The 20161-nt window shown below is 35.8% G+C and overlaps 1 protein-coding gene across 1 annotated transcript; it reads left to right on the forward strand.

The window, feature by feature from the left end:
- Positions 1–4453: 4453 nt before the first annotated feature.
- LOC108370066 (uncharacterized) lies at positions 4454–15889 on the forward strand. Its single transcript, XM_017625309.1, is given in 11 exon segments — positions 4454–4738; positions 9459–9576; positions 9579–9683; positions 9686–9730; positions 9791–11101; positions 11177–12040; positions 12043–12619; positions 12683–12894; positions 12897–12922; positions 12925–13000; positions 15233–15889. Coding segments are annotated over 11 exon segments (3540 nt in total). The 5' UTR covers positions 4454–4720; the 3' UTR covers positions 15421–15889.
- The last annotated feature ends 4272 nt before the right edge of the window (positions 15890–20161 follow it).

Raw genomic sequence — 20161 nt, forward strand, 5'->3', positions numbered from 1 at the left:
TTTTTTTTTTGTATTTTTACGCAGTTATTAGCAGGACTATACTCTCGCATTCTCGAAATATTGATATACATACACTAGGAGTAACCACTAAGTCTTGCAAAGCCTTGTATGGTATACGGATTGCACGCTTCGCAAAGTTTTCCTATAGGAAATCCGGTTCTACCGTACAGTCCGACACGGTGCAAGGTTTTTATCTACCTCTCTGACAAAAAAAATTTAATTACTTAAAAGTGTATTCTCACTCTTATTACCAAGTTGTTGTTTTTTTTTTCTTTTTTTGTGAAACTTGTTTTCGAGTAGCAACTAATCCCCCTTTCTGACAAAAATGTCTTTCTTCAAGCAAATAATCACACTTTTTTCCTTAGCCAGTTTTGGACGATTATTCGGGGCTCCTTCTTTTACTTTAATAAAATTTATTACGAATTAAAATGTTCTTAAAAACTCAAACTTTATTTTAAATTGAATGTGAATAACATATCGATATTTAGTATCCTCTATCGCCTCTCCCGGATAATGGCACAACCTCGATGTCATATTTTTGCCATTCAGCGGCTAGTTTTGTCTGTCTATACCAGGGTTGTTGCGAATATTATTCCGAAATAAAAGTCCTTTCCGGATAACAAACATATACATATATATAATAATGGTTATTAAACACGTTAGATGATCTTAAAAAAGGTGCTCCTCGCTCTTAAAGCGGACGAGGTCACCTGATAGCTAGTATGGGATTGCCTTCAGCTTTACCGGGACACAGTGAAGTCACGGGCAATGAAGTGACAGATATTCTCGCCAGAAAACAGGCTGTACAGGGATTCATACAGCCAGGAAACCTTATTGGTCTGCCATGGAGCTCCATTAGGCGAAACTAGAACGCAGCGCAACATTACTGGAACCATTTTGGATATATCAACAAGGAGAATCGAAGTGCTCCTCCATCTCTTTAGGCATGAAGTAAGAATTTTTACCGTTTTTTTACTGGCCCCTGCATGTTAAGGAAGTAGCTGTCAACCAAAGCGGTTGTTAACTCTGATCAGTGTTAGTTGTGTTACGACGAACAGGAAAAAGCAGAGCACTTTATGTGCCACTGTAAAGTCCTCACTGGTACCATACTTCGCTTCCTAGAATCACTTTAACTAGAAGCACATAACCTAAATGGAATTCAGCTCCAAAGGACTTTCGTGTGGTGTCTTAGCAATACGTGGATCAAAAAAGATCGTTTCGGTCGCGGTAACTAGGTTACCTGCTCCCCTCCTCTAGATTTAATCTAATCAAATCCAACTTCCGATTTATAGTTGCGTTTCCTATATAAAATTTGCCACATAACACCAGAGCACAAAGTTTTCGGCAATGGCAAGCTCCGAGTTGTACGGTGGACACATCAAACCTGGCCAAAATCTGTCAGTTCATTAATGAATGGAAATAAGTCTACATTTTTATTTGTAGATAACCGAAATTAATGGTCAAATATTGTGAGGGGAGAGCAAAAATAGATTTTGTATATGCGTTATATCAAAGAAAATGCGCGACACCCTCGACAAAAAAAAATCTCAAAAATCAACGGTAATTTTTGCTATTAGACTAAAATTGTATGGGCTACAAAACTGCATACCCCGATAATTTCTAAAAAATCGGATCAAAAATTTGAAAGTTGTAAAATGATTGGAATTTTGAACCATATTTTTATAAAAAAAAAATATATCATAAAACATAAACTTTTTTTGAGTAAACGGTTTTAGCTGTGATCCACTATACATATGTATGTAGATACATTAGGCTGGGTCGCGTAAAAAAATTGTTTTTAGCCTCCTTGCTTTGAGAGCTTACTTCGTTAAAACATTGCCATCATAAATATTATTACCCTATTTTTGCGCGAAAAATATCCAAACCCGCGTTTTCACAACTCTTTTATTTGTATCCCGATTTTATTAAGAAAATATTTTTGAATACTATGTATCTATTGGGAATTTTTCCGACACGGTGGGAAGATGATTTATTTTGAAACGAATTTCCGTTATCTCTTGTCAAGTTTGCTCGCCTTCATATTGGTGTAAACTACTTTCTTATACCAGTTAATATTGTTATTGTGGCTTATGCATAGTGCAAATAAAGTCGACACTAAGGCTAATTACAGCTTTTTGATATAATTCGAGTCGATTTAATTCCGACCCGACTTAATTAAATTAAGTCATTAGAAATTTTTAAAATTTGTAAGTAGCGATTTTTTTAGCCTAAAGAGATGTATAGCTCTAAAAACTACTTTTCAATGAAATATCACATCTTCAAAAACCGGGTGTTAAATTAAAAACTTGCGAAGCAAATGGCATTTAGATTGTTTTTATATAGCGAGTCGAAAATTATAATGAAACCAAAATCCTCGCGTAGTAAGTAATCTTTCAAGCCTGGGAGGGGCGCCACTTTATTAGGTCATTATAAGTTTTGTTTTCTTTTGTGTGCAGTCTAATTAATGTACAGGCATATGTATGTACATATGTAAATATGTATGAATGTACGTATAGCTAGCACCTGATATACCATATTTATAATGGAATATCTAAACATTAAGCACTGCCTTAGATAACCATCTAAATTATCTAATCAAATAAATGCCGTATAAGCTAATTGATTTGCACTTCATTAACAAATTGTAGTAGTGATATATGTATACACATTTGCATTCAAAGGCATAAACATATATAAATCTCTTTAGTGTATAAATTTAGAAAAAAAAAAACAACAAAACATGCATATATATGTATCTGTATTTCTTGTATTTCTCTTTACATGCCTGCGCATAATGTGCTCGTACGCTCTGTGTGTGTGTATGTTCGTTCGTTCGTTCGTTCGTACGCCAAAATGTATGCTACGCAAATATCGACAATCTATATCTTATTGCTACGCTTATAAATATGTATAATGAAAAAAATAAACATAAATTATTCAAAAAATAATAATAAATCTAAACTCTACTCGCGTTCTACTATCGCTCTTACACTATTTCTTTACGCTCTATGCTCGTCACTGCGCCACGCTGCTAACAAATGAAATGAAAATCGTTGTATAATTAATAATTAAAAAAAAACAAAATTTAACTAATGAAAATTTGCAATATTTGGAATAACTTTGACTCAAAAACAAATTTAAATTGAATCATTTTCGTTTGCTCGCCTTAACTACTTTTTCGATAAAGTTGTTAAATTTGCAAAATTTATGTCAGCAAAAGCTTTTGTGCAATGCCAAAGGTAAGAACTTTTATTGAAAGAATATCTTTGTATGCATTTATAGGAAAATAGCTAGTTTATTTTAATTTATGTGTTTCGTGTTGTGTTTTTTTTATTTTTTTTTGGTCTTAACCCCCAGTTGGGTTTATTTGTGTGTGCTCATTGCTATTTGTCTTCTTGCTGCTTGTTTTTGTCTTTAGTTTTATTCATGTTTTTATTTTTTTTTTTTTGTCTTTGTTTTACTAAAACATCTTCATCTTTTCTTTGTATGCTCTTTGTACGTGTCTTGTAATTTATCGCCCTCGAGCTCTTTTTGTTTGCGCCTTATTGCATGTCTTTGAAATGTTTAGCTGTCACACACACACACACACACACACACATACACAATTTACCTTCGTTTGTAATTTTTCTGCACATTATTATTGTTTTTTTTTTGTATTCTTTCATTGTAAAGCGTATATGTATAACTGCAGCAATTTTTTTTTGCAATTTCCTTTACCCATTTTATTTTCTAAACGTCAAATGTCATGTTGGTAATGCGAGAAACCCGCTTAGTGGCTGCGTTTAGTGAACCTCGACGACCGTTTAATGCCACCCCCAGACATACGCCAACGACTAAATGCGCCGCCTACAACGAGCCACTAAGCGTAAATTGAATAACTAAAATCGCAATTGTAAAAACTAACGCAGAAATGGCGAAAAATCTGTTTGCTTTCCAATTCATTGCATAACAACAGGCGCACACAGCCCGTCATCGCCATCATTGCCGTACGTTGTTGTTTTGCCATGCCGCTTAACATTGCTAATAGCATATTTGTAGGCGCATACGAAAATAGCGCAAAACATCTACAAAAAAATAACCTTTCAGTAACCCCAACGGCGTATTTGCACTCAACGCGCGTTCGCACACACACACCTCCATTTCCATTGCACCTCTCTACAGTTGTACAGTTGTATGCCGGTTTTTCACGTGTTGTTGTCGATTTTGCACAACTGTTAATTTCATTACTCATTGTTGGTTCTATTTGCTCATCAGCATGTCAACAGCAATTTGCTTTATCTAAATGCCCATTTAATGCGCCCTACTGAAATAGTTTAGTTCCATTCATTCAGGCGCTCACTCGCCCAAATCAGTCGCCTTCGAACTGCTGTTGGTTGCTGTAGTGCAAGCCAAGTTGCTTTAACGCGCCGCAGCAATCTTTCAGGTGTTGATTATTTTGAAAAAGGGCGTCAAATTCTTATACAAAAAATATCCAATTACAGGGTAGTGAAAGTTGCCTTGGCTTGTGAACTACTTATATAGTATATATATTTGATGTAAGAGTATTGCATAAATCTACTTAGGCATACAAGTATTTGAAAAGAAATCAAGCGTAAATTCTACAATACTTAAACGACTCTTATATTGAAAATAGTGTGAATTCTTAGGTCTCCAAGCGTTAACCAAGTTACAAAAAACTATTTTGTGCAAACGCTTGCAGCGCATATATTCTTTAGATGGAATGGATCGCAAACCAATGGTAAGCTGATGAAATTTTTCGTGATACTTCTCATCTGCATATATTCGACGGCAACTTACTTTTTATCGCGCATTCCCGCCAGGCATTCAAAATACCAAAATTAAAAAAAAAAAAATTAGCACTTAAAAATGGCATGTGTAAACAGACTTAACGACAAGGCATTAAAATTACCAAAATTTCAAGAAAAAAAAAAAGAATTTTTAATGCCCGACTGTGTCACTCAAAATTATGTATGTAAATTAGTTCCTAGTGGAAATCTGACATTATTTCCTAAAAAATTGCTATTTGCATTCAAAGATTCACTAAATTTTCATAGCGCACCCAGCTAATATTGTAGAGAATCATTTTCATATTAATTTAGTGCCTGTTACTAATAAAAATTTTTCGGTTTCTCGTTTGGTTCTGAGCCGAAAGCACAAAATCTGTATTAATTTCTTATCCTCACCAAAAAGCTCGAAAAAATTTTCAGCGGCTATTCGGCAAATAAATAGTTGCAAATATTTGGGATGTGAAAATTTCTACTTACATAACTGACGAATACGACTTAACTTGCCGATGCGAATAATTAAGATAAGGTTGATTATTTATAGAAAAAATATACATAAATATTAAAAAAAAAAGTAAGTTGGTGTAATTGAAAATAAAATGGAAATAATGATTTAAGCAGCGGGCAGAAAACTCTTCTACTCTTGTTTAAAAATTTCAACTGTCTTGCACCAGCTGATAAGCAGTTCTTATTATATTTTATGACATTAATAATAAGTCTTAAATACTATCAACATGTCATCACTCAAAGTTACTTAATCAGTCACTCGGAGCCGCAATAAAAAAAAAATCGCTGAATGTGTGTAACCCCACATCTCCACCATCAACTAAATGTGTCTTAACATTTGTAAAATTTCCGTTTTAACTCTGTAGAAGGTGGAGACATGGCGTAAAGCAGTGATGACAGCCTCTCGACTTTGTTGCTTTTGAGCACCGATATTTTTTTAGTTTGTACATACATACCTATATTAAGGATGTACTCATTTATTTCGTAGCTTTACCCAATAGATCACAAATGCTAATAAATTGGCCATAGTGAAAAAAAAAAAATATTTTAGTAAAGTTGGTAGAGAAGTAAAATAAACCAATTATTCGTTTTTTTACATCTACCATTAAAATTTTGAAATTTTAATATAAAAACCTTTTTACAAGCTTTTTTTTATTATTTTGGTCCTACGAAGTAGTAGTACCTCTAACCACTCGGCTACAACGGCCGCCGGGTATAACAACAATATATCAGTGTAATCAGGTAATGGATATGGATAGATCTTATCAGTATACGAGTGTAAAATGCACCAACAACATTCATGTGCATTTTATTGTGTACATACATATGTATATACATACTTAAGTATGCGTTAATTTCAAGCATAGTGGGTGCCAGTATTAGAAGGGATTTCAAAAGAAGCCACCCGCCAATTAAATCCTCTAAACAATTGCAACAATGTATTCACGTATACGTATTAATTTAAGCATGCAAATCCGGATAGGTGTGCATTTACGTATATATGTACATATGTGTACATTATAGGGTGCTTCTTAAAATAACAAAATTAAGATTTGTTTTGTATGCGATACTACTTCTTTTTGTTCTACGTACAAATTAAAGTCATCCACGAAAATTTTCAAATAATTTTTAGGGCTCGCTACCAAGTACTCATCTAATCTACCAGGTACTTATTAATTTTATAATTTCGTCTTCCTCGTCATAGTAGTATAAAATTAGTGTTGCCAACCCCAATAAGAATGATCCAGATCGTTTCCGTGAGAAATGATCGTGCTACTGAGCTGGATAACCCAAGAAAACACAACTTATATATGTATGTCGAAAACTTCCTGAGCTCAAAATGCATTTTTTCAGCGGTAATTCAATGGTTCTGGTAGCGACCCATATAAATTATTTAAAAAAAAATTTAAAACGAAATTAATGAGTGTGCCATATAAAACTTCGATGTTGTCGTTTTAAGAAGCACCCTAATACACACACATACAGATGTACTTAAATGAATATACTCAGATTTAGTCTAACGCAAATCGTAATTTCATTGGTGAAAAGCTTTAAATTTTACCCTGTCCTTTGGAATTTGCATTGATTTGTTTGTTTTTCATATACAACATTGGACATATCATTTGCAACCAAATTCAAAATGATATTGTTTGCCACTTATGTTTGTTTATTTATTTTTAAGAATTTCCAATTAAACGACAGTTCAACAACAAAAACTGCAAATTTCAAGAAGATAGGAAATGGCGTTGATTTTTAATATTATTTTTTTTTTGCTGACAGTGTTGTGTATTTCCTTCCATATAAAGTAAACTCGGCAGTTACTTTTGTATGAAAAAATGCCTAGTACCGTTAGCAAAAAAATTATTAAAAATCAATGAGATTTTTTAGCGGCACTTTAACCTAATAAAAATTAATGGGCTCTAAAACTGCGAACCTAGAATTTTTCTAAAAGTTTTGAATAACGTCACTAGACACGAACAAAGACGCGCCGCTGTTTTGACGACGAAAAAGGACGCAGAATTTTTTTATGCGTCTTTTTTTGTTGAATTTTTAAAATTTTTTAACGAAGTTTGAAAGGTTGCATATGTGGTACTGGTTATGTAATGTGCTAGACTTTTATAAAAAATTATAAGCATAAATTTTTTGTAAGATTTGCAGATAGAGGTTATTGAATATATTTATGTCCTCGGCATGAATATGCATTTTATGTGCTATTAAAATGTGAATTGATGTTATTAATAAAAACGAAAAAGCATAAAGCTTTTCAAGTCTACTTATTAAGAAAAATAAAAAAAAGGTTTTTTTCATAAAAAAATTTTGCGAAATTGCATATTAGTTAAAGCCGAATGGTGTACTGCTGTACATTGAAAATAACTAAATTAGTGCTGATTTGTTAAATCAATTTTTTACGAATTTTTTCTCAACGCATTCCCTGTAGGGAAATACTCAAGTTCTTATTTGATTTGTTTTACAAACACATATAATTCCCGATACATTTTTTTCCATACAGATAACTGATGAACATAGGAAATAGATATTTGCTCTGCTGCAGTTCGAAATTTTAAAAGTAATTTAGTTAACTCCGCCGAAGGTCCTCGGATCGAAAATTGTATGGTTTTTTCCTTCTTTTTTTATTTTTTTAATTAATTAACCAGCAAGCAGTGCATTCTAACTCTGAACCAGAAATTTGCAACACCAGGGACATTATATGCAGACGAATTTTTTATTTGATTGATAACATGAGGAAGTCGGCATATACATATCTTAATTTATCTACACCACTGTGCATGCCCTCATCAGCTGAGTTATCATTTCGCATTGGCACTTATTTTTACTTCTTTACCTCGTTTATTTATTTTACTCGTGTACATATGTATATCTGTAAGCATATATGTACATATGTATGGGTGTACTTTATATGCATGAACTTACATACACATACATAGTATTTGTTTCCATTCTGTTTCTGGGGCCTTGTTCTTTATATGCACAGCTAATTTCACATTTGTCTGTCCACCTTCCAATTGATTACAACTGTAAACTTCCATATTGATTTTGTGAAATGTGTGTACACATGTGTCTACCTACGTATGCATGCATAAACAATACATACATACCTATATACATATTTAAATGTTGTTTTTAATTGCATTTTATTTGTGTGATCGATACTAAAGACCCATATTTTTTTTTATTTCCTGTTTTCTTTCTGTTGATGGAGCTTAAAGTATTTATAACATTTGCTAACGCTGTCCATTTGTATTCATAGATATTTTCAACATTTTGCATGTAGTGGTATAAATTTATTTAAATTTTTATATTAAATGTTTAGCTATTAAATACGTACATTAGGATGGTGCTTAAAAATGTCAACAGCTTAATTTTGTATGTGGCGCCGTGTGTGTGTTTGTTCTACGCACAAAAAAAACCTTCATGAAAATTTCAAAATTAAAAAAAAAAAATTTGCTAGAGGTTGCCGCTACCAGCATCTGAAAAAAATTGCAAAATTTTTAAATCGCGAAAATTCCACGAAATTTTTACTTGACATCTGATAAATTTGAAATATCGTTGAAACTTTGTATATAAATTCATAAACTCTCTGTGTTATAGCTAGTAAAAGTAAATATTTTGTCGAATTTCTGCAAATTAAAAACAAAATGCAAAGCCTGGTAGCGTCACACATTTTTTTTCAACTTTGTGATTTTCGTGGCTGCCTTTGTTTTGTACGTAGAACCAAATAGAGGTCTACCACATGATGTTTACATTTTTAAGGACCACCCTAATGCATGTATATGTAAACATTAACAACAGCATGTACATATATCTGCCTGCCATTTAAAATTAATCTCATTGGTATTTCATTATTTATAAGTTGTTCAATAAATTCAATGGCGAATTCTGTATTTGACTACTAACTAATATTTTATAATTTCATTATTTCGTCTTTTTCATATATGTATTCATGTGCTTGTTGACTGGCTAATTTGACTCATCAAATGAAATGCGCTGGAATTTAAAAAAAATTCTAATTAAAAACGAAATTTATAATAATGTTGGCAACTAATTAAAAAAAACAAAACAAATAATAAACTGTAAAATTAAAAACATGACACCGTTATATGATTCCAAAAAAAAAAACAACAACCCAAAACCCCGTTGCCGCTACAGATCAACGAAGCTCTTGAACTGGCGCTGGAAGCAATTGACAAAGAGACCAAATTCACCATGATTGATACCACCACAATAAAAGCAACAACCAAAACATTGAACACCGCTACCAGCAACCATCAAGCACAGCAATATCGACCACAACAACAACAACAACAGACATGACAACCATCACCACAAACTTGGCTCCAAAGGAGACGACAAATAAAACCGACGAAGAGAAAGAGCTAAGACCAAGCAACAAATCGTTGCAACTACACACAACTACATCAGCAACAAGCAGTAACCAAATTACGTTCCCGACAATGATTACGAACGTAATGACGCTAAAGCGGCGGAAATGGCCCGCGAGGCGCTCATTTCGCAGGAACCCATTTACGAGAATATCTCGGCAGCATCTACGCGCCAAGTAGATGCTGAGGCAACACGAATCCATTCAGCGAGCGCATTGAATGACAACAACAACCAAGTCTGCAACAGACGAGATGTGAATAATCTAGCGGTGAATCAAATTAATCAATTGAACAATAATATGAACAGCAACAGCAACAACAATAATAATATTAGTATTGATAATTCGAATGCTAATAATGTCAGTAATAGTAATCAAAATAATTTGCTAAGTAATTTGACTAACATTAGCAACAACAATAATAACAGCAATAGCAATAGCAATAGCAACAACAGCATTAGCTATAGCGCTAGCGCTAGCGATAACAACAACAAGCGGCGTAATGTCGATACAAATTTTATTGAATTAACCAATGCTTTCGCTAATGCTACAACAATAACAACAGCCACGGGCATGCCAGCAGCAGCAACAGCAACAGCAACAACAATAACAACAACTGCAGGCGCATGCACAGCAGCTACAGCTACAGCTACTGCAGCGCTCATAGCCAATGAAAAAGCGCATGCTAGTGACAACAATGCTGCAATTACAAAAACAACAACAACTCCATCCACTGCAACGCTGCAAACGGAGCAGAATTTACCATCCCACACTTCCTTAACTTCCTCCACAAAACCCACCTCGACAACGCCTGAGCGCGCGCTCGCCCCCAACCCAACCGATTTGGCAGATCACGAGCCCTACTACCAGGTGCCCCAGTCCAGCGAACCCTACTACGATGCGCCCAAGCACCTGCGTCCTGTGCCACTTTACGAGAACATCGAGGTGTTCTACACCGGTTTGGAGAACTCCACACTGGCAGGCGGCACTGGCGCCGCTCTCAATGGCAACTTCAAATTGGAGCCGCCGAAGGAGAAGCCACCACCGCCGCCCATCGAATCGCCGCCGCCTTTCGATGATGTCGACAGCATTGACAATAACACAGACACTTGGTCGTCGGACAATACTTACGAGACGATTTCATCGCGCTTGCCACACGTAAATGGCCTGGCGGCCGATCATCCTTCGCCGCCCATCAAGCGCATGAACTCGACCAAGCGCATCAAGAAGGAGTTGCGTAATAAGCGCTCGAGTTTTCTGGGCATCGACACGACGAATTTGGACGATGAGGAGAGTTATTTGGAGTTGACGGTGGCACCGCCGCCCGATATGGCGCAGCTGTTGCAGGAAGAGCGACGCTTGGAGAAGCAATTGTACCTGAAGGCGGGACTGTGCGATAGCTCAGATACAGGTGGGTGCTGTAATTTTTAATAATATTAATTTAAATATTTTAATTTATTTTTTGTTTCAATTACTTTAACTTAAGGCGAGAGCCGCGACTCTGGCGTCTCCGAGAATCATTCACGTCAGAGCAGCGAACACTACACAAACTCGTCGGAGGAGAACGATCGGCAAATCGACTCGCCGCCACACAGCCTCAAGTCGAATGAGCTCGTCTATCAGAATGAAGCGCTGCTGAGCGCCGTGCAAACGCCACTGCTGCAAACAGTCAAGGGCAACTGCGCCGAATCGTGGACCGAGTCCGCTACCGTCGCCGCAGCGGCCACCAAATCACTCACCGAGGCCACCGCCACCGCCAATGCCAAAATGCTCTCCATCGAGGAGAAAATACGCGAACAAGAGGAGGTGTTGCGTGTCGAGCGCGAGCTGCTGCAGCTCGAACAGGAGGAACTGAAGCGCCAGCGGGAGAATTTAATGCTGCGCGAGAACATGGCACGACGTGAGCTACAACATGGCGCCAAGATGCTCATGTCCGCCAATCGTCGCTCATTGCAGGACCTAAACGGTGTAGGTATGTCAGTGGCTGGTGGCGGCACCGGTCTACCGCTGCCGAATACTGCAGCCAATTTAGCCTACCAAACAGCCGTGCCACAATATGCGCTTGCTGCGCATCATGGCGTGCAACAGCCGCCAAAACAACTATTCGGCGCGCCCCTGGTAGCCGCGCAGCCGGTGCAGCAGATTTACGCAAATGTGCCCAATTTGCAGCAGCAGTACTACCAAGTGGACATCGACTACCGCAAATCCATGTCTGATCTGCAAGAGTTCTCCAAGCGGCACATGCTGCCGCCCACGCCACCAACCAAACCGATGCGCGCCATGCACGTGGCCAACGCAGCCAACACAGCTGATGAACTGGCTGCGCAACGACATTCGCTCAACGCACAAGGCTGGTGAAAATAGCCGCACCCACTGCAGCGCCGCGCGGTCACACCATTTACTCCAATCAGCAATATCACCACCAATCGACGCAGAATTTAAACGTCAGCAGCGGCAGCGTCAGCGCGGTGAGCGCTGCACCGCTACCACCACCCGTCACTAACGGCCATCATCCAGCCTTGCCTGGCAATATGTCGCGCAACACGCTACTTGCGCTCAGTGCCACACCAAAACCCAAGTACACCGACGGCTGGGTGCAAATACAGCAGCGCAAGTCTTTCGATTCGAATTTAGCCAACGATCCTGCTTGGCTTTCCGCTTACCAACAGAAGCGCAAATCCTTGCCGGAGGCATACCATGCCTACAACAACCATTGGCTGGTGCAGGAGGCCGAACAGCGGCGTATAGCAGAGCAGCGGCGTGGTAGCTCGACAGGCACAACGCCGGTGCATCAGCAGAACGGCAGCGCTGTAGCTGCGGCAGGTGGCATGAAGAGCGCGACGAGCAGCAATGGCAAACCTCTACCCGACTCCATCATACAAACGCTGACGGAACGCGTTCAAAGCAAGGGTATTGGTGAGCGAAAGAGGTCAGTTGTTTGAATAAGCTGAAAGATTGCGTGAAATTAATTCCGTTTTATTGCATTCTATAGATTTGACAACTATAATACGCAGAGCGCTACTGCTTTGGATAAAAGTCCGCTGCACGCCGCCTCCACATACTACCAACACCAACACCAGCTGTCGCAGCCGCAAACGCCAACGCATAAACGCCATCTCAGCGCTGGCGGCAGCGGTGGCGTAGGCTCGACAATTGCTGCAATGCCACCACAAACGAATGTGAATGCTTCGCCGGCTCATCAGCAACACAACAACAACAACAACAACAACAGCAGCAGCAGCCACAGCAACAGGAAAAGTGTTGAGCGTCAGCGGCAAGAAGAAGTGTTCACATTGTGGTGACGAATTAGGTAAAAGAATTAGGTAAAATTTGCTACTACGTTGGTTGTGAGTGTTTAAATTTAAAATTCCTTAAACGAAAGTAATCAATTTGAGTTGAATTAAAAATAATTTACATATGTACATATATATGTACATGTAGTTGACATGAATCGTTCACAGGGCATCACACCTTCACCATTATAGACGAATATGAGCATAAAGCATTCAATGGGTCATTCATAAGCTATTAATGAATTTGAAAGCATTATCGCTCCTCGGTGTAACGAACCACACACATCTCGATCAATAAGTATTCCACTCGTTCAACCGTAACTATTTGCTGACTGTTGTACATAAATACTTTCGTCCTCCTGCCTTCATTGTGTAGTTTATTGAATTATTGCTACCTAAGTGTACATATATCTCGTTTGACCATTGAATTTTTCATTTTCGATTTTTAATGCACATATTTCTTCTTTACATGCCTTTCCGCTGTGCGCAGACGCCCACGGCTGCACGGAAACAACTTGTCGTCATGTACATAAAGCACTCAAATATATAGTTTGGGTGTAAAAACGTATTGTAAAATAGCAAAGTATGTTTTTACTGTTATTGTTGGTTTATGTGAAGATGTTACTTTCATATCGTGTCATCAATGCAAAAGGTTCTAATTGATAAATTTGAAATTATGTTGCAAATCGTTTAATCATTGCAAATCATAAATAATAATAAGTTTAACAAAAAAAAAAAAAATGCGCATTTCCAAAACAATGGCATTTGGAGCCTATTGCATTGAAAGTGAGGAATCTTGTATGAAATAGACAATTTTTAGTTTGGAAAAGATGAAAAAAGAAACCTTCTCTCTTTTGGACCTGACTTATAGCAAACTAATTTAATGCAGAGAAAAAAATCGCCGAGTCTGATGACTTAGCGGCGTTATGGACCGGTTGCCAAAGATAAATAAATTGCATGCTTGATCAGGCAATCCTTCGATTAAAAAAGTCCACGTGCTCGTCCTAAAGCTGGTATTAGTTTCCACGCTTCAAAACATGGAAGCTTTCAAATATTTAACGCAAACATTTCCTGCTGTCAAAGCCATCAAATTCAGATAGACAGAAGCATCTTCTGACTGTCAGAGAAACACTTGTTCCTAGCTCTTTTATAATGTGGCGAGTAAATACAGCCACCCTATTAGTTAGGTCACGGCTGGCAGAGTAAGCACAAAGGATCTGTATAGATGGTTCCAGTACCCATCTAATAATTCCGGCTAAGTATCACTATACTTCTTCACATTTTAGGTTAGGTAAGGTTAAATCATTCATTAAGACCGTGAGCATTGGTCCTTTGTGATAGCGCTGCGAACAGTAACCGCTAGATTAAAACAAGAATCACTACGTTCTCAGAACGAAATTTCGTCTAAGCCACAGTGTACCAAAAAGCTGGGCCAACTAAGGGAAAGTTTTCGGATGATTCCCCACCTATCGTTAGTACATTGGCCTCTCTGTACACCTACCAGAATTGAGAGAGTCCGCTTCACAAGCCTAAGTAGATCGCTAGACCGCCTCCGGCCTACCCGCGGCCAGGAAGACTTTGCACCGGTACATGCTCTGGTTTTCCTCCATCGTTCACTGAGTTTACCTGAGGCTCATCTTTCCTTTCCAAGAGAAGTCCACAAGTAGTGAAGGGAGCTCCCACTTTCTCTCGTGTGAATTTTTACTAATTATTTCACATTTATTTTCAAGTTTAGTTTAGGCTCATTTCTTCACAATCTAATCCTTAGTCTATTGGCTCATTGGCGTATTCGTGGACTAAAAAATCTTGTCTAATGGATCGACATATCCATAAAGCAGACCCAAGCGCGATTTGATTCTTTTGATTCACATACACATACAAATAAGATAAAAATCATGGTGAGGAAGTACATATGTATGTTCAACACTCATTCTTGAAATAATTTCAAATCTATCAGTCTTAGCGCTTCCTAGGTGCAAATGCATATCTAGAATGCAATAACTCAGAACTTTGCTCTGATTTATGTAGACAGCAGTTTTTTCAAGCGTTACCAGTTTAATCTGTCACTTTGGGAATAATAAAACTTTTTCTGATATTGAAATTAACAACGTTAATGCATACCAATCATCTTATATCCATAATACAAAATAAAACTCACAGTCAACCAAAGTAAACCACATTTAAAAACTCTCTTTTCTTGCTAAGTAAATCAATATGACTAACATTCCTTGTTTCACGGCTTCGTCCAGGACGCGGTGCCGCCATGATCATCGAATCGCTGCTACTCTTCTATCACATCAATTGCTTCAAGTGTTGCGTGTGTCACGTACAGCTCGGCGATGGCTTGAATGGAACGGATGTGCGCGTGCGCAATCACAAATTGCACTGCCAAAATTGTTATTCCAGCGACGATGGCATCAAATTCAGTTGTGTTTGAGGGAGGCAAGTAAAAAAAACAAAAAGGAACCGCACTCTGCGACTATTGACGAAATGAAATGGCTGAAGGATGCGACATACAACATACATAGATATAAAATAAGCAGCTGCAAAATGGGTAAAAGCGTAATGAAATTGAAGACTGGGGAAAGTGGATGGTGGTAAATAGACTACATCACTAAAAAAAAGGAAGGAAAAAATGCCAAATTTGTTTCTTCAGTCAGAGTCAAACGTTGCATTAGGCGCCTGAAATGCTGTTAAATGTTTATGATTGATTTCAAGCTGCATATTGAAAAAAAAAATATTAATGGATGTTAATAATTTGCATGCTTATCTTTACAATTTTTAAAAGTAAAAAGCAGTGTTTCAAATTTTACATTAAACGAATTTTACAGAAAAAATATACAATATTTAGGTAAAAGTTTAACAAATGCGCTAAATGCTTATGATACTTAGAAAAAAAAAAAAAATGAGAAATCAAAATATTGAAATCGTCTGCAATTATTTGTGTAAAACGCAAAATAAAACTGTGCATCTATTTATGTTTGCGCAGCTAATTAGTAAACTGACCGAATTGTTAAACATTTAATGTTAATCGAATTTTTTCACTTTTGAAGAATTTACATTTGTGAATTTCAAAGTCGAATTAAAATTGTTACATACATATGCATGTATGTATATTAAAAAAGTATATAAAAATATTGAATGTTAGAAAAATGCTAGTTGAAAAATATGTAGAAGATGCAAACGGTTTAAAGTTTGGCAAAGTGGAGATGAATGCAATTACATAAATACATACAAACATGCTGCGCGTACATACATACATACATATATATACATGCGTACATACATACATGTGCGCGCAAATAGCATGCAAAACGCGTGCGAAAATCAAAAAAAAAAAAATATGTATCTCTACACATCTCATAATCTGCATGGCAACTTTTTATGCTCCAAATGAATGTTGAATTTGCAAATTTTGATTGTTGTTAAATGTTGAATGCAAGTTGGAAAATACTACTTTTTGCTTCATCGAAAAAAGCGTTTATCCAAAACACGCGAGTCAATTGACAATGAAAATCTGAAACTAAAAAAATAAAAAATAATTTTAAAAATCTTTAAGAAATTTTAATAAATATTTTAGGTCTCGTTTTTTTTTTCTTTTTTAATTGTAATATACTACACTGAGTAACAATGAATTTTTAATGCTTAAGCGTACAAGAAAACAAAAAATTAATTGTAATATTGTATCTTTATATTTAAGCATCTTATTTAACACTTTGTATTTAAACACAATTACATGATTATATCTATACATGCAAATATATACATACATACATGATAACCCACATATTATACATATCTACATATTTTATTTGCTCTTCTATAAAATTAGGTTATATGACTTTTGTGTATATAGTTTTTTTTCGCTGAATATACATATTTATTTATAATTTCTATGTGCAACTAATAAAAATTAAAAAAAAAATAATATCAACATATATTTTTCTTATACATACATGCTTGGCAAGGTGTGAATTTTTTGCCTGTTTTTAAAATAATATATTGAATAAAAAAAAAATTGGCAGCTTTGAGTGGAAAGTCAAAATAAAATTTACTTGCAGCTAGCTCTAACGCCAATTTCGCTTACATAAATTTGAAAGCAACCTGAAACAGATTTGGAAAAAAAGTTTTTTTCAGCTTTCTCAGTTTCTGGCATAATTTTTTACATCAAATTCACTGTGGGTCTGAATATTTAATATTAACTGCAATTTTTTAGCAAACTGAACAACAAAAAAAAAAAATTAAATTTGTTATTTTTTTTTTTGTTATTTTATGCTATAAAATCTAACACAAATTTTTCATCAAAAATTTATAAAAAATAATCAGAACATTATCTAAAATTGAAAGCGCCTCTAACACCTCTATTCTAACATAGTCACAAAACTCAGCTCATCACAAAAATTTGATTTTAAGTGCTAGAAAACGCCACAAAAACTTAAAAATTTGTATTGTAGCGCATATCTGTTGCAGTGGCAAACTTTGTGGCGCAGTCGAAATGACAGCAGTGATGAGCTAAGGTTTGTGACTTTGTTAGAACACGTCTGTAAATGTTCATTAAGATTTCAAGAAATTTATTTATTAATTTGTAAAAATTTAAGAAGCTTGCGCTTCACGTAAAAAATTGGTACAATTTTCTGCAACTTAATTGCTGACTTTTTTTAAACTTTTTAACATCGGGTCAATCAATAAGAATACATGTTAAACAAAAAATCTAAGAACAAAAATTTTAAGAACAGGTTTTTTCCGAGCTTTTTAATACGAAATTTTTTTTTGTGCAATGAATTCAAAAATATTTAAGTCAATTTTTTAATAAAACATACACCCAAATAACGAAAAAAAAGTCAGCAACAAAATAATCACTGTTAGGCATTTGAAAAACTAAAAATCTTTAATGGAGTTAAATGTACCTAAATGTATAAACAAACCCTTCCACACATAAATACCTAAGCATACAACTGCACGTACATAATTGCATATGTGCACACACTTACAAAATTAAAAATTAGAATTTATTTATTTATGTATATGTATCCGTGTATAATATTACATTTCTTAATAAATTAATGCTTTTAACTTTTTAATAGTAATCTGTAAGTAAGAATCAATTCCGCGATTTCAACCCTCAATTTCAATTTAAAATTATAGCTGTTTACACTTTAAGAAATAAAATCAAAAAAAAAAATAACTTTTTTTCATTTTTAAAACTTAAACCACTTTTTGTACTACTTGGCACAGTATTTTTCAATATTTGGCACAGTTTTGTTTTGCAAAATTGCATATGTATATCGCTTAAAAGCATTGTGCATAGTACATCCCTTCTGCATACATACAAACGCGCAACACACTCTCAAAATTATATATTAAGCGTGTCCTTATTTGCACTAATTTTATGCATACATACATACATACATACATACATACATATATATATTAGTGTATGATTTCTTTCATCTTATTCTCACTTTTATTCTGTCTTATATTTGTTTTAATAATTTTTCTGTAAAAAATATAATCATTGCTATATATGCTATGCTTAGTTTGTAAACGAATTATACATATATTAATGAATCGATGGAATTTTATTACGAAAATCATTATTATAATAAAGCTATGTATTTAAAATATATATGTATACACACACACACACAATCGATGCTTAGGCGAATTAAATTTAAATGAAATTGTAATTTGTTTTATTTCATTCACGGAACGCAAAGGTTGAGTATACGCTGCGGTGTCTTCTCATAAATATCAAATACCTATGTACTATTGTATTGGTATGGAATACATCGCTCCGGCAAGCGCATAAGAAGTTAAAATTGATGGCCACATCTGCATTGCATTTTGATGTAATTTTTTATTTTTTTGTGGATTATGAAGTTCTTTCAAGCAAACCCAATCAAGACTGCGTCCATTAATTTACCGGTTACAACGTCATCCCTCAAAAGCTTGGTGCGTCTGTACAAAGTTCAATATGGTGGCTCATATAAGGCGGTAGAAATTTCTACAAAACGTTCAGTGCATGCATAAGTAGTACATACATTGTGCTAGCAAAATTTTTCTTTTAATTAAATTTTTTTTTTTTATCGAGGACGGAAGGATGGCTGAAATGTTTCCATGGATTCGTATTCAGTTTTTTTTTTTTTACTTCTGTCTTTCTTAAATTTTTCCCTAGGAATATTGAGTTTTCACACATCATACTGAGACTGTTCGAATTTTGTGTTTGACTTTATAAAATCACGAAGACCTCGGATCTGCTTAATATATGGAGCACAGAAATGTGTAGGGTAGCAGCAGCGATCACCAGGCACTCACCTCTACACAAAAGTGCTTCGAAACTAAAACATTTCTATGTATAATGGAAGCTAACTGCTTTAAGATAGCAAATAAAATTTCGAGCATTTCCTGTTCCTGAAAATACAATGTAAAAAAGTACCACGAAAACACATATTGACGTAAGTGCCATTATACAAAATACATCCAAAAAATTAGCACCGCCAACATGTTCCCAGAAACATGTTGCTAGCGACCGCTGTGTAGATCCCAAATGTTGCCCGCATTTAGGCGCGAGTTGTAAGTAAACTGCTTATAAACATATGTATATGCGCATATTTTGTAATGGATTGTTTCATACAACTGACTTTCCTTGCAGATTTCAGGTAATAAATAAATAAACTTTGTATATACACTTTTAATTCATATACGGTACACGCTTAAAGCTCAGTTAGTCTACACCATAGCTGGGCAAAACGCTACTCGCGAGTAGCGTCTGCGTCGCAGCGCTTAAGGCCCGTCCACATACAACTTTGGCGTTGCGTTGGCGCTGGCGTCGCTTTGACAGCGGCGCGCGTAACGCCCGTGCTTGCTACAATGAACGCTTAGCACAGAATACTTTGGTCACTAAATTAACATACTAGCGGCTGATAAATCAAAATTTTTACATCAATAATTGCATTAGAAACTATATTTCTTGCCCGCATTCGATTAAAAATTAAAATTAAATCACATAATTTTGATTATTTAGAACAGCTGACGAACGACGCGCGCGAAAAGTTGAGAGTTGGCCATCTTTCTGCGTTGTGTTGGCGTTGGCGTTGCCCAACTTTGGTTATATGGAGACTTTCATATAAATGCATGTATTCATAGTCAGCTGTCGAAGCGACGCCAACGCCAACGCA

This window comes from Rhagoletis zephyria, unplaced genomic scaffold (genome assembly GCF_001687245.7).
Source record: "Rhagoletis zephyria isolate East Lansing unplaced genomic scaffold, Rhagoletis_zephyria_1.1 Rzeph_scaffold_03989, whole genome shotgun sequence".
Classification (NCBI taxonomy): domain Eukaryota; kingdom Metazoa; phylum Arthropoda; class Insecta; order Diptera; family Tephritidae; genus Rhagoletis; species Rhagoletis zephyria.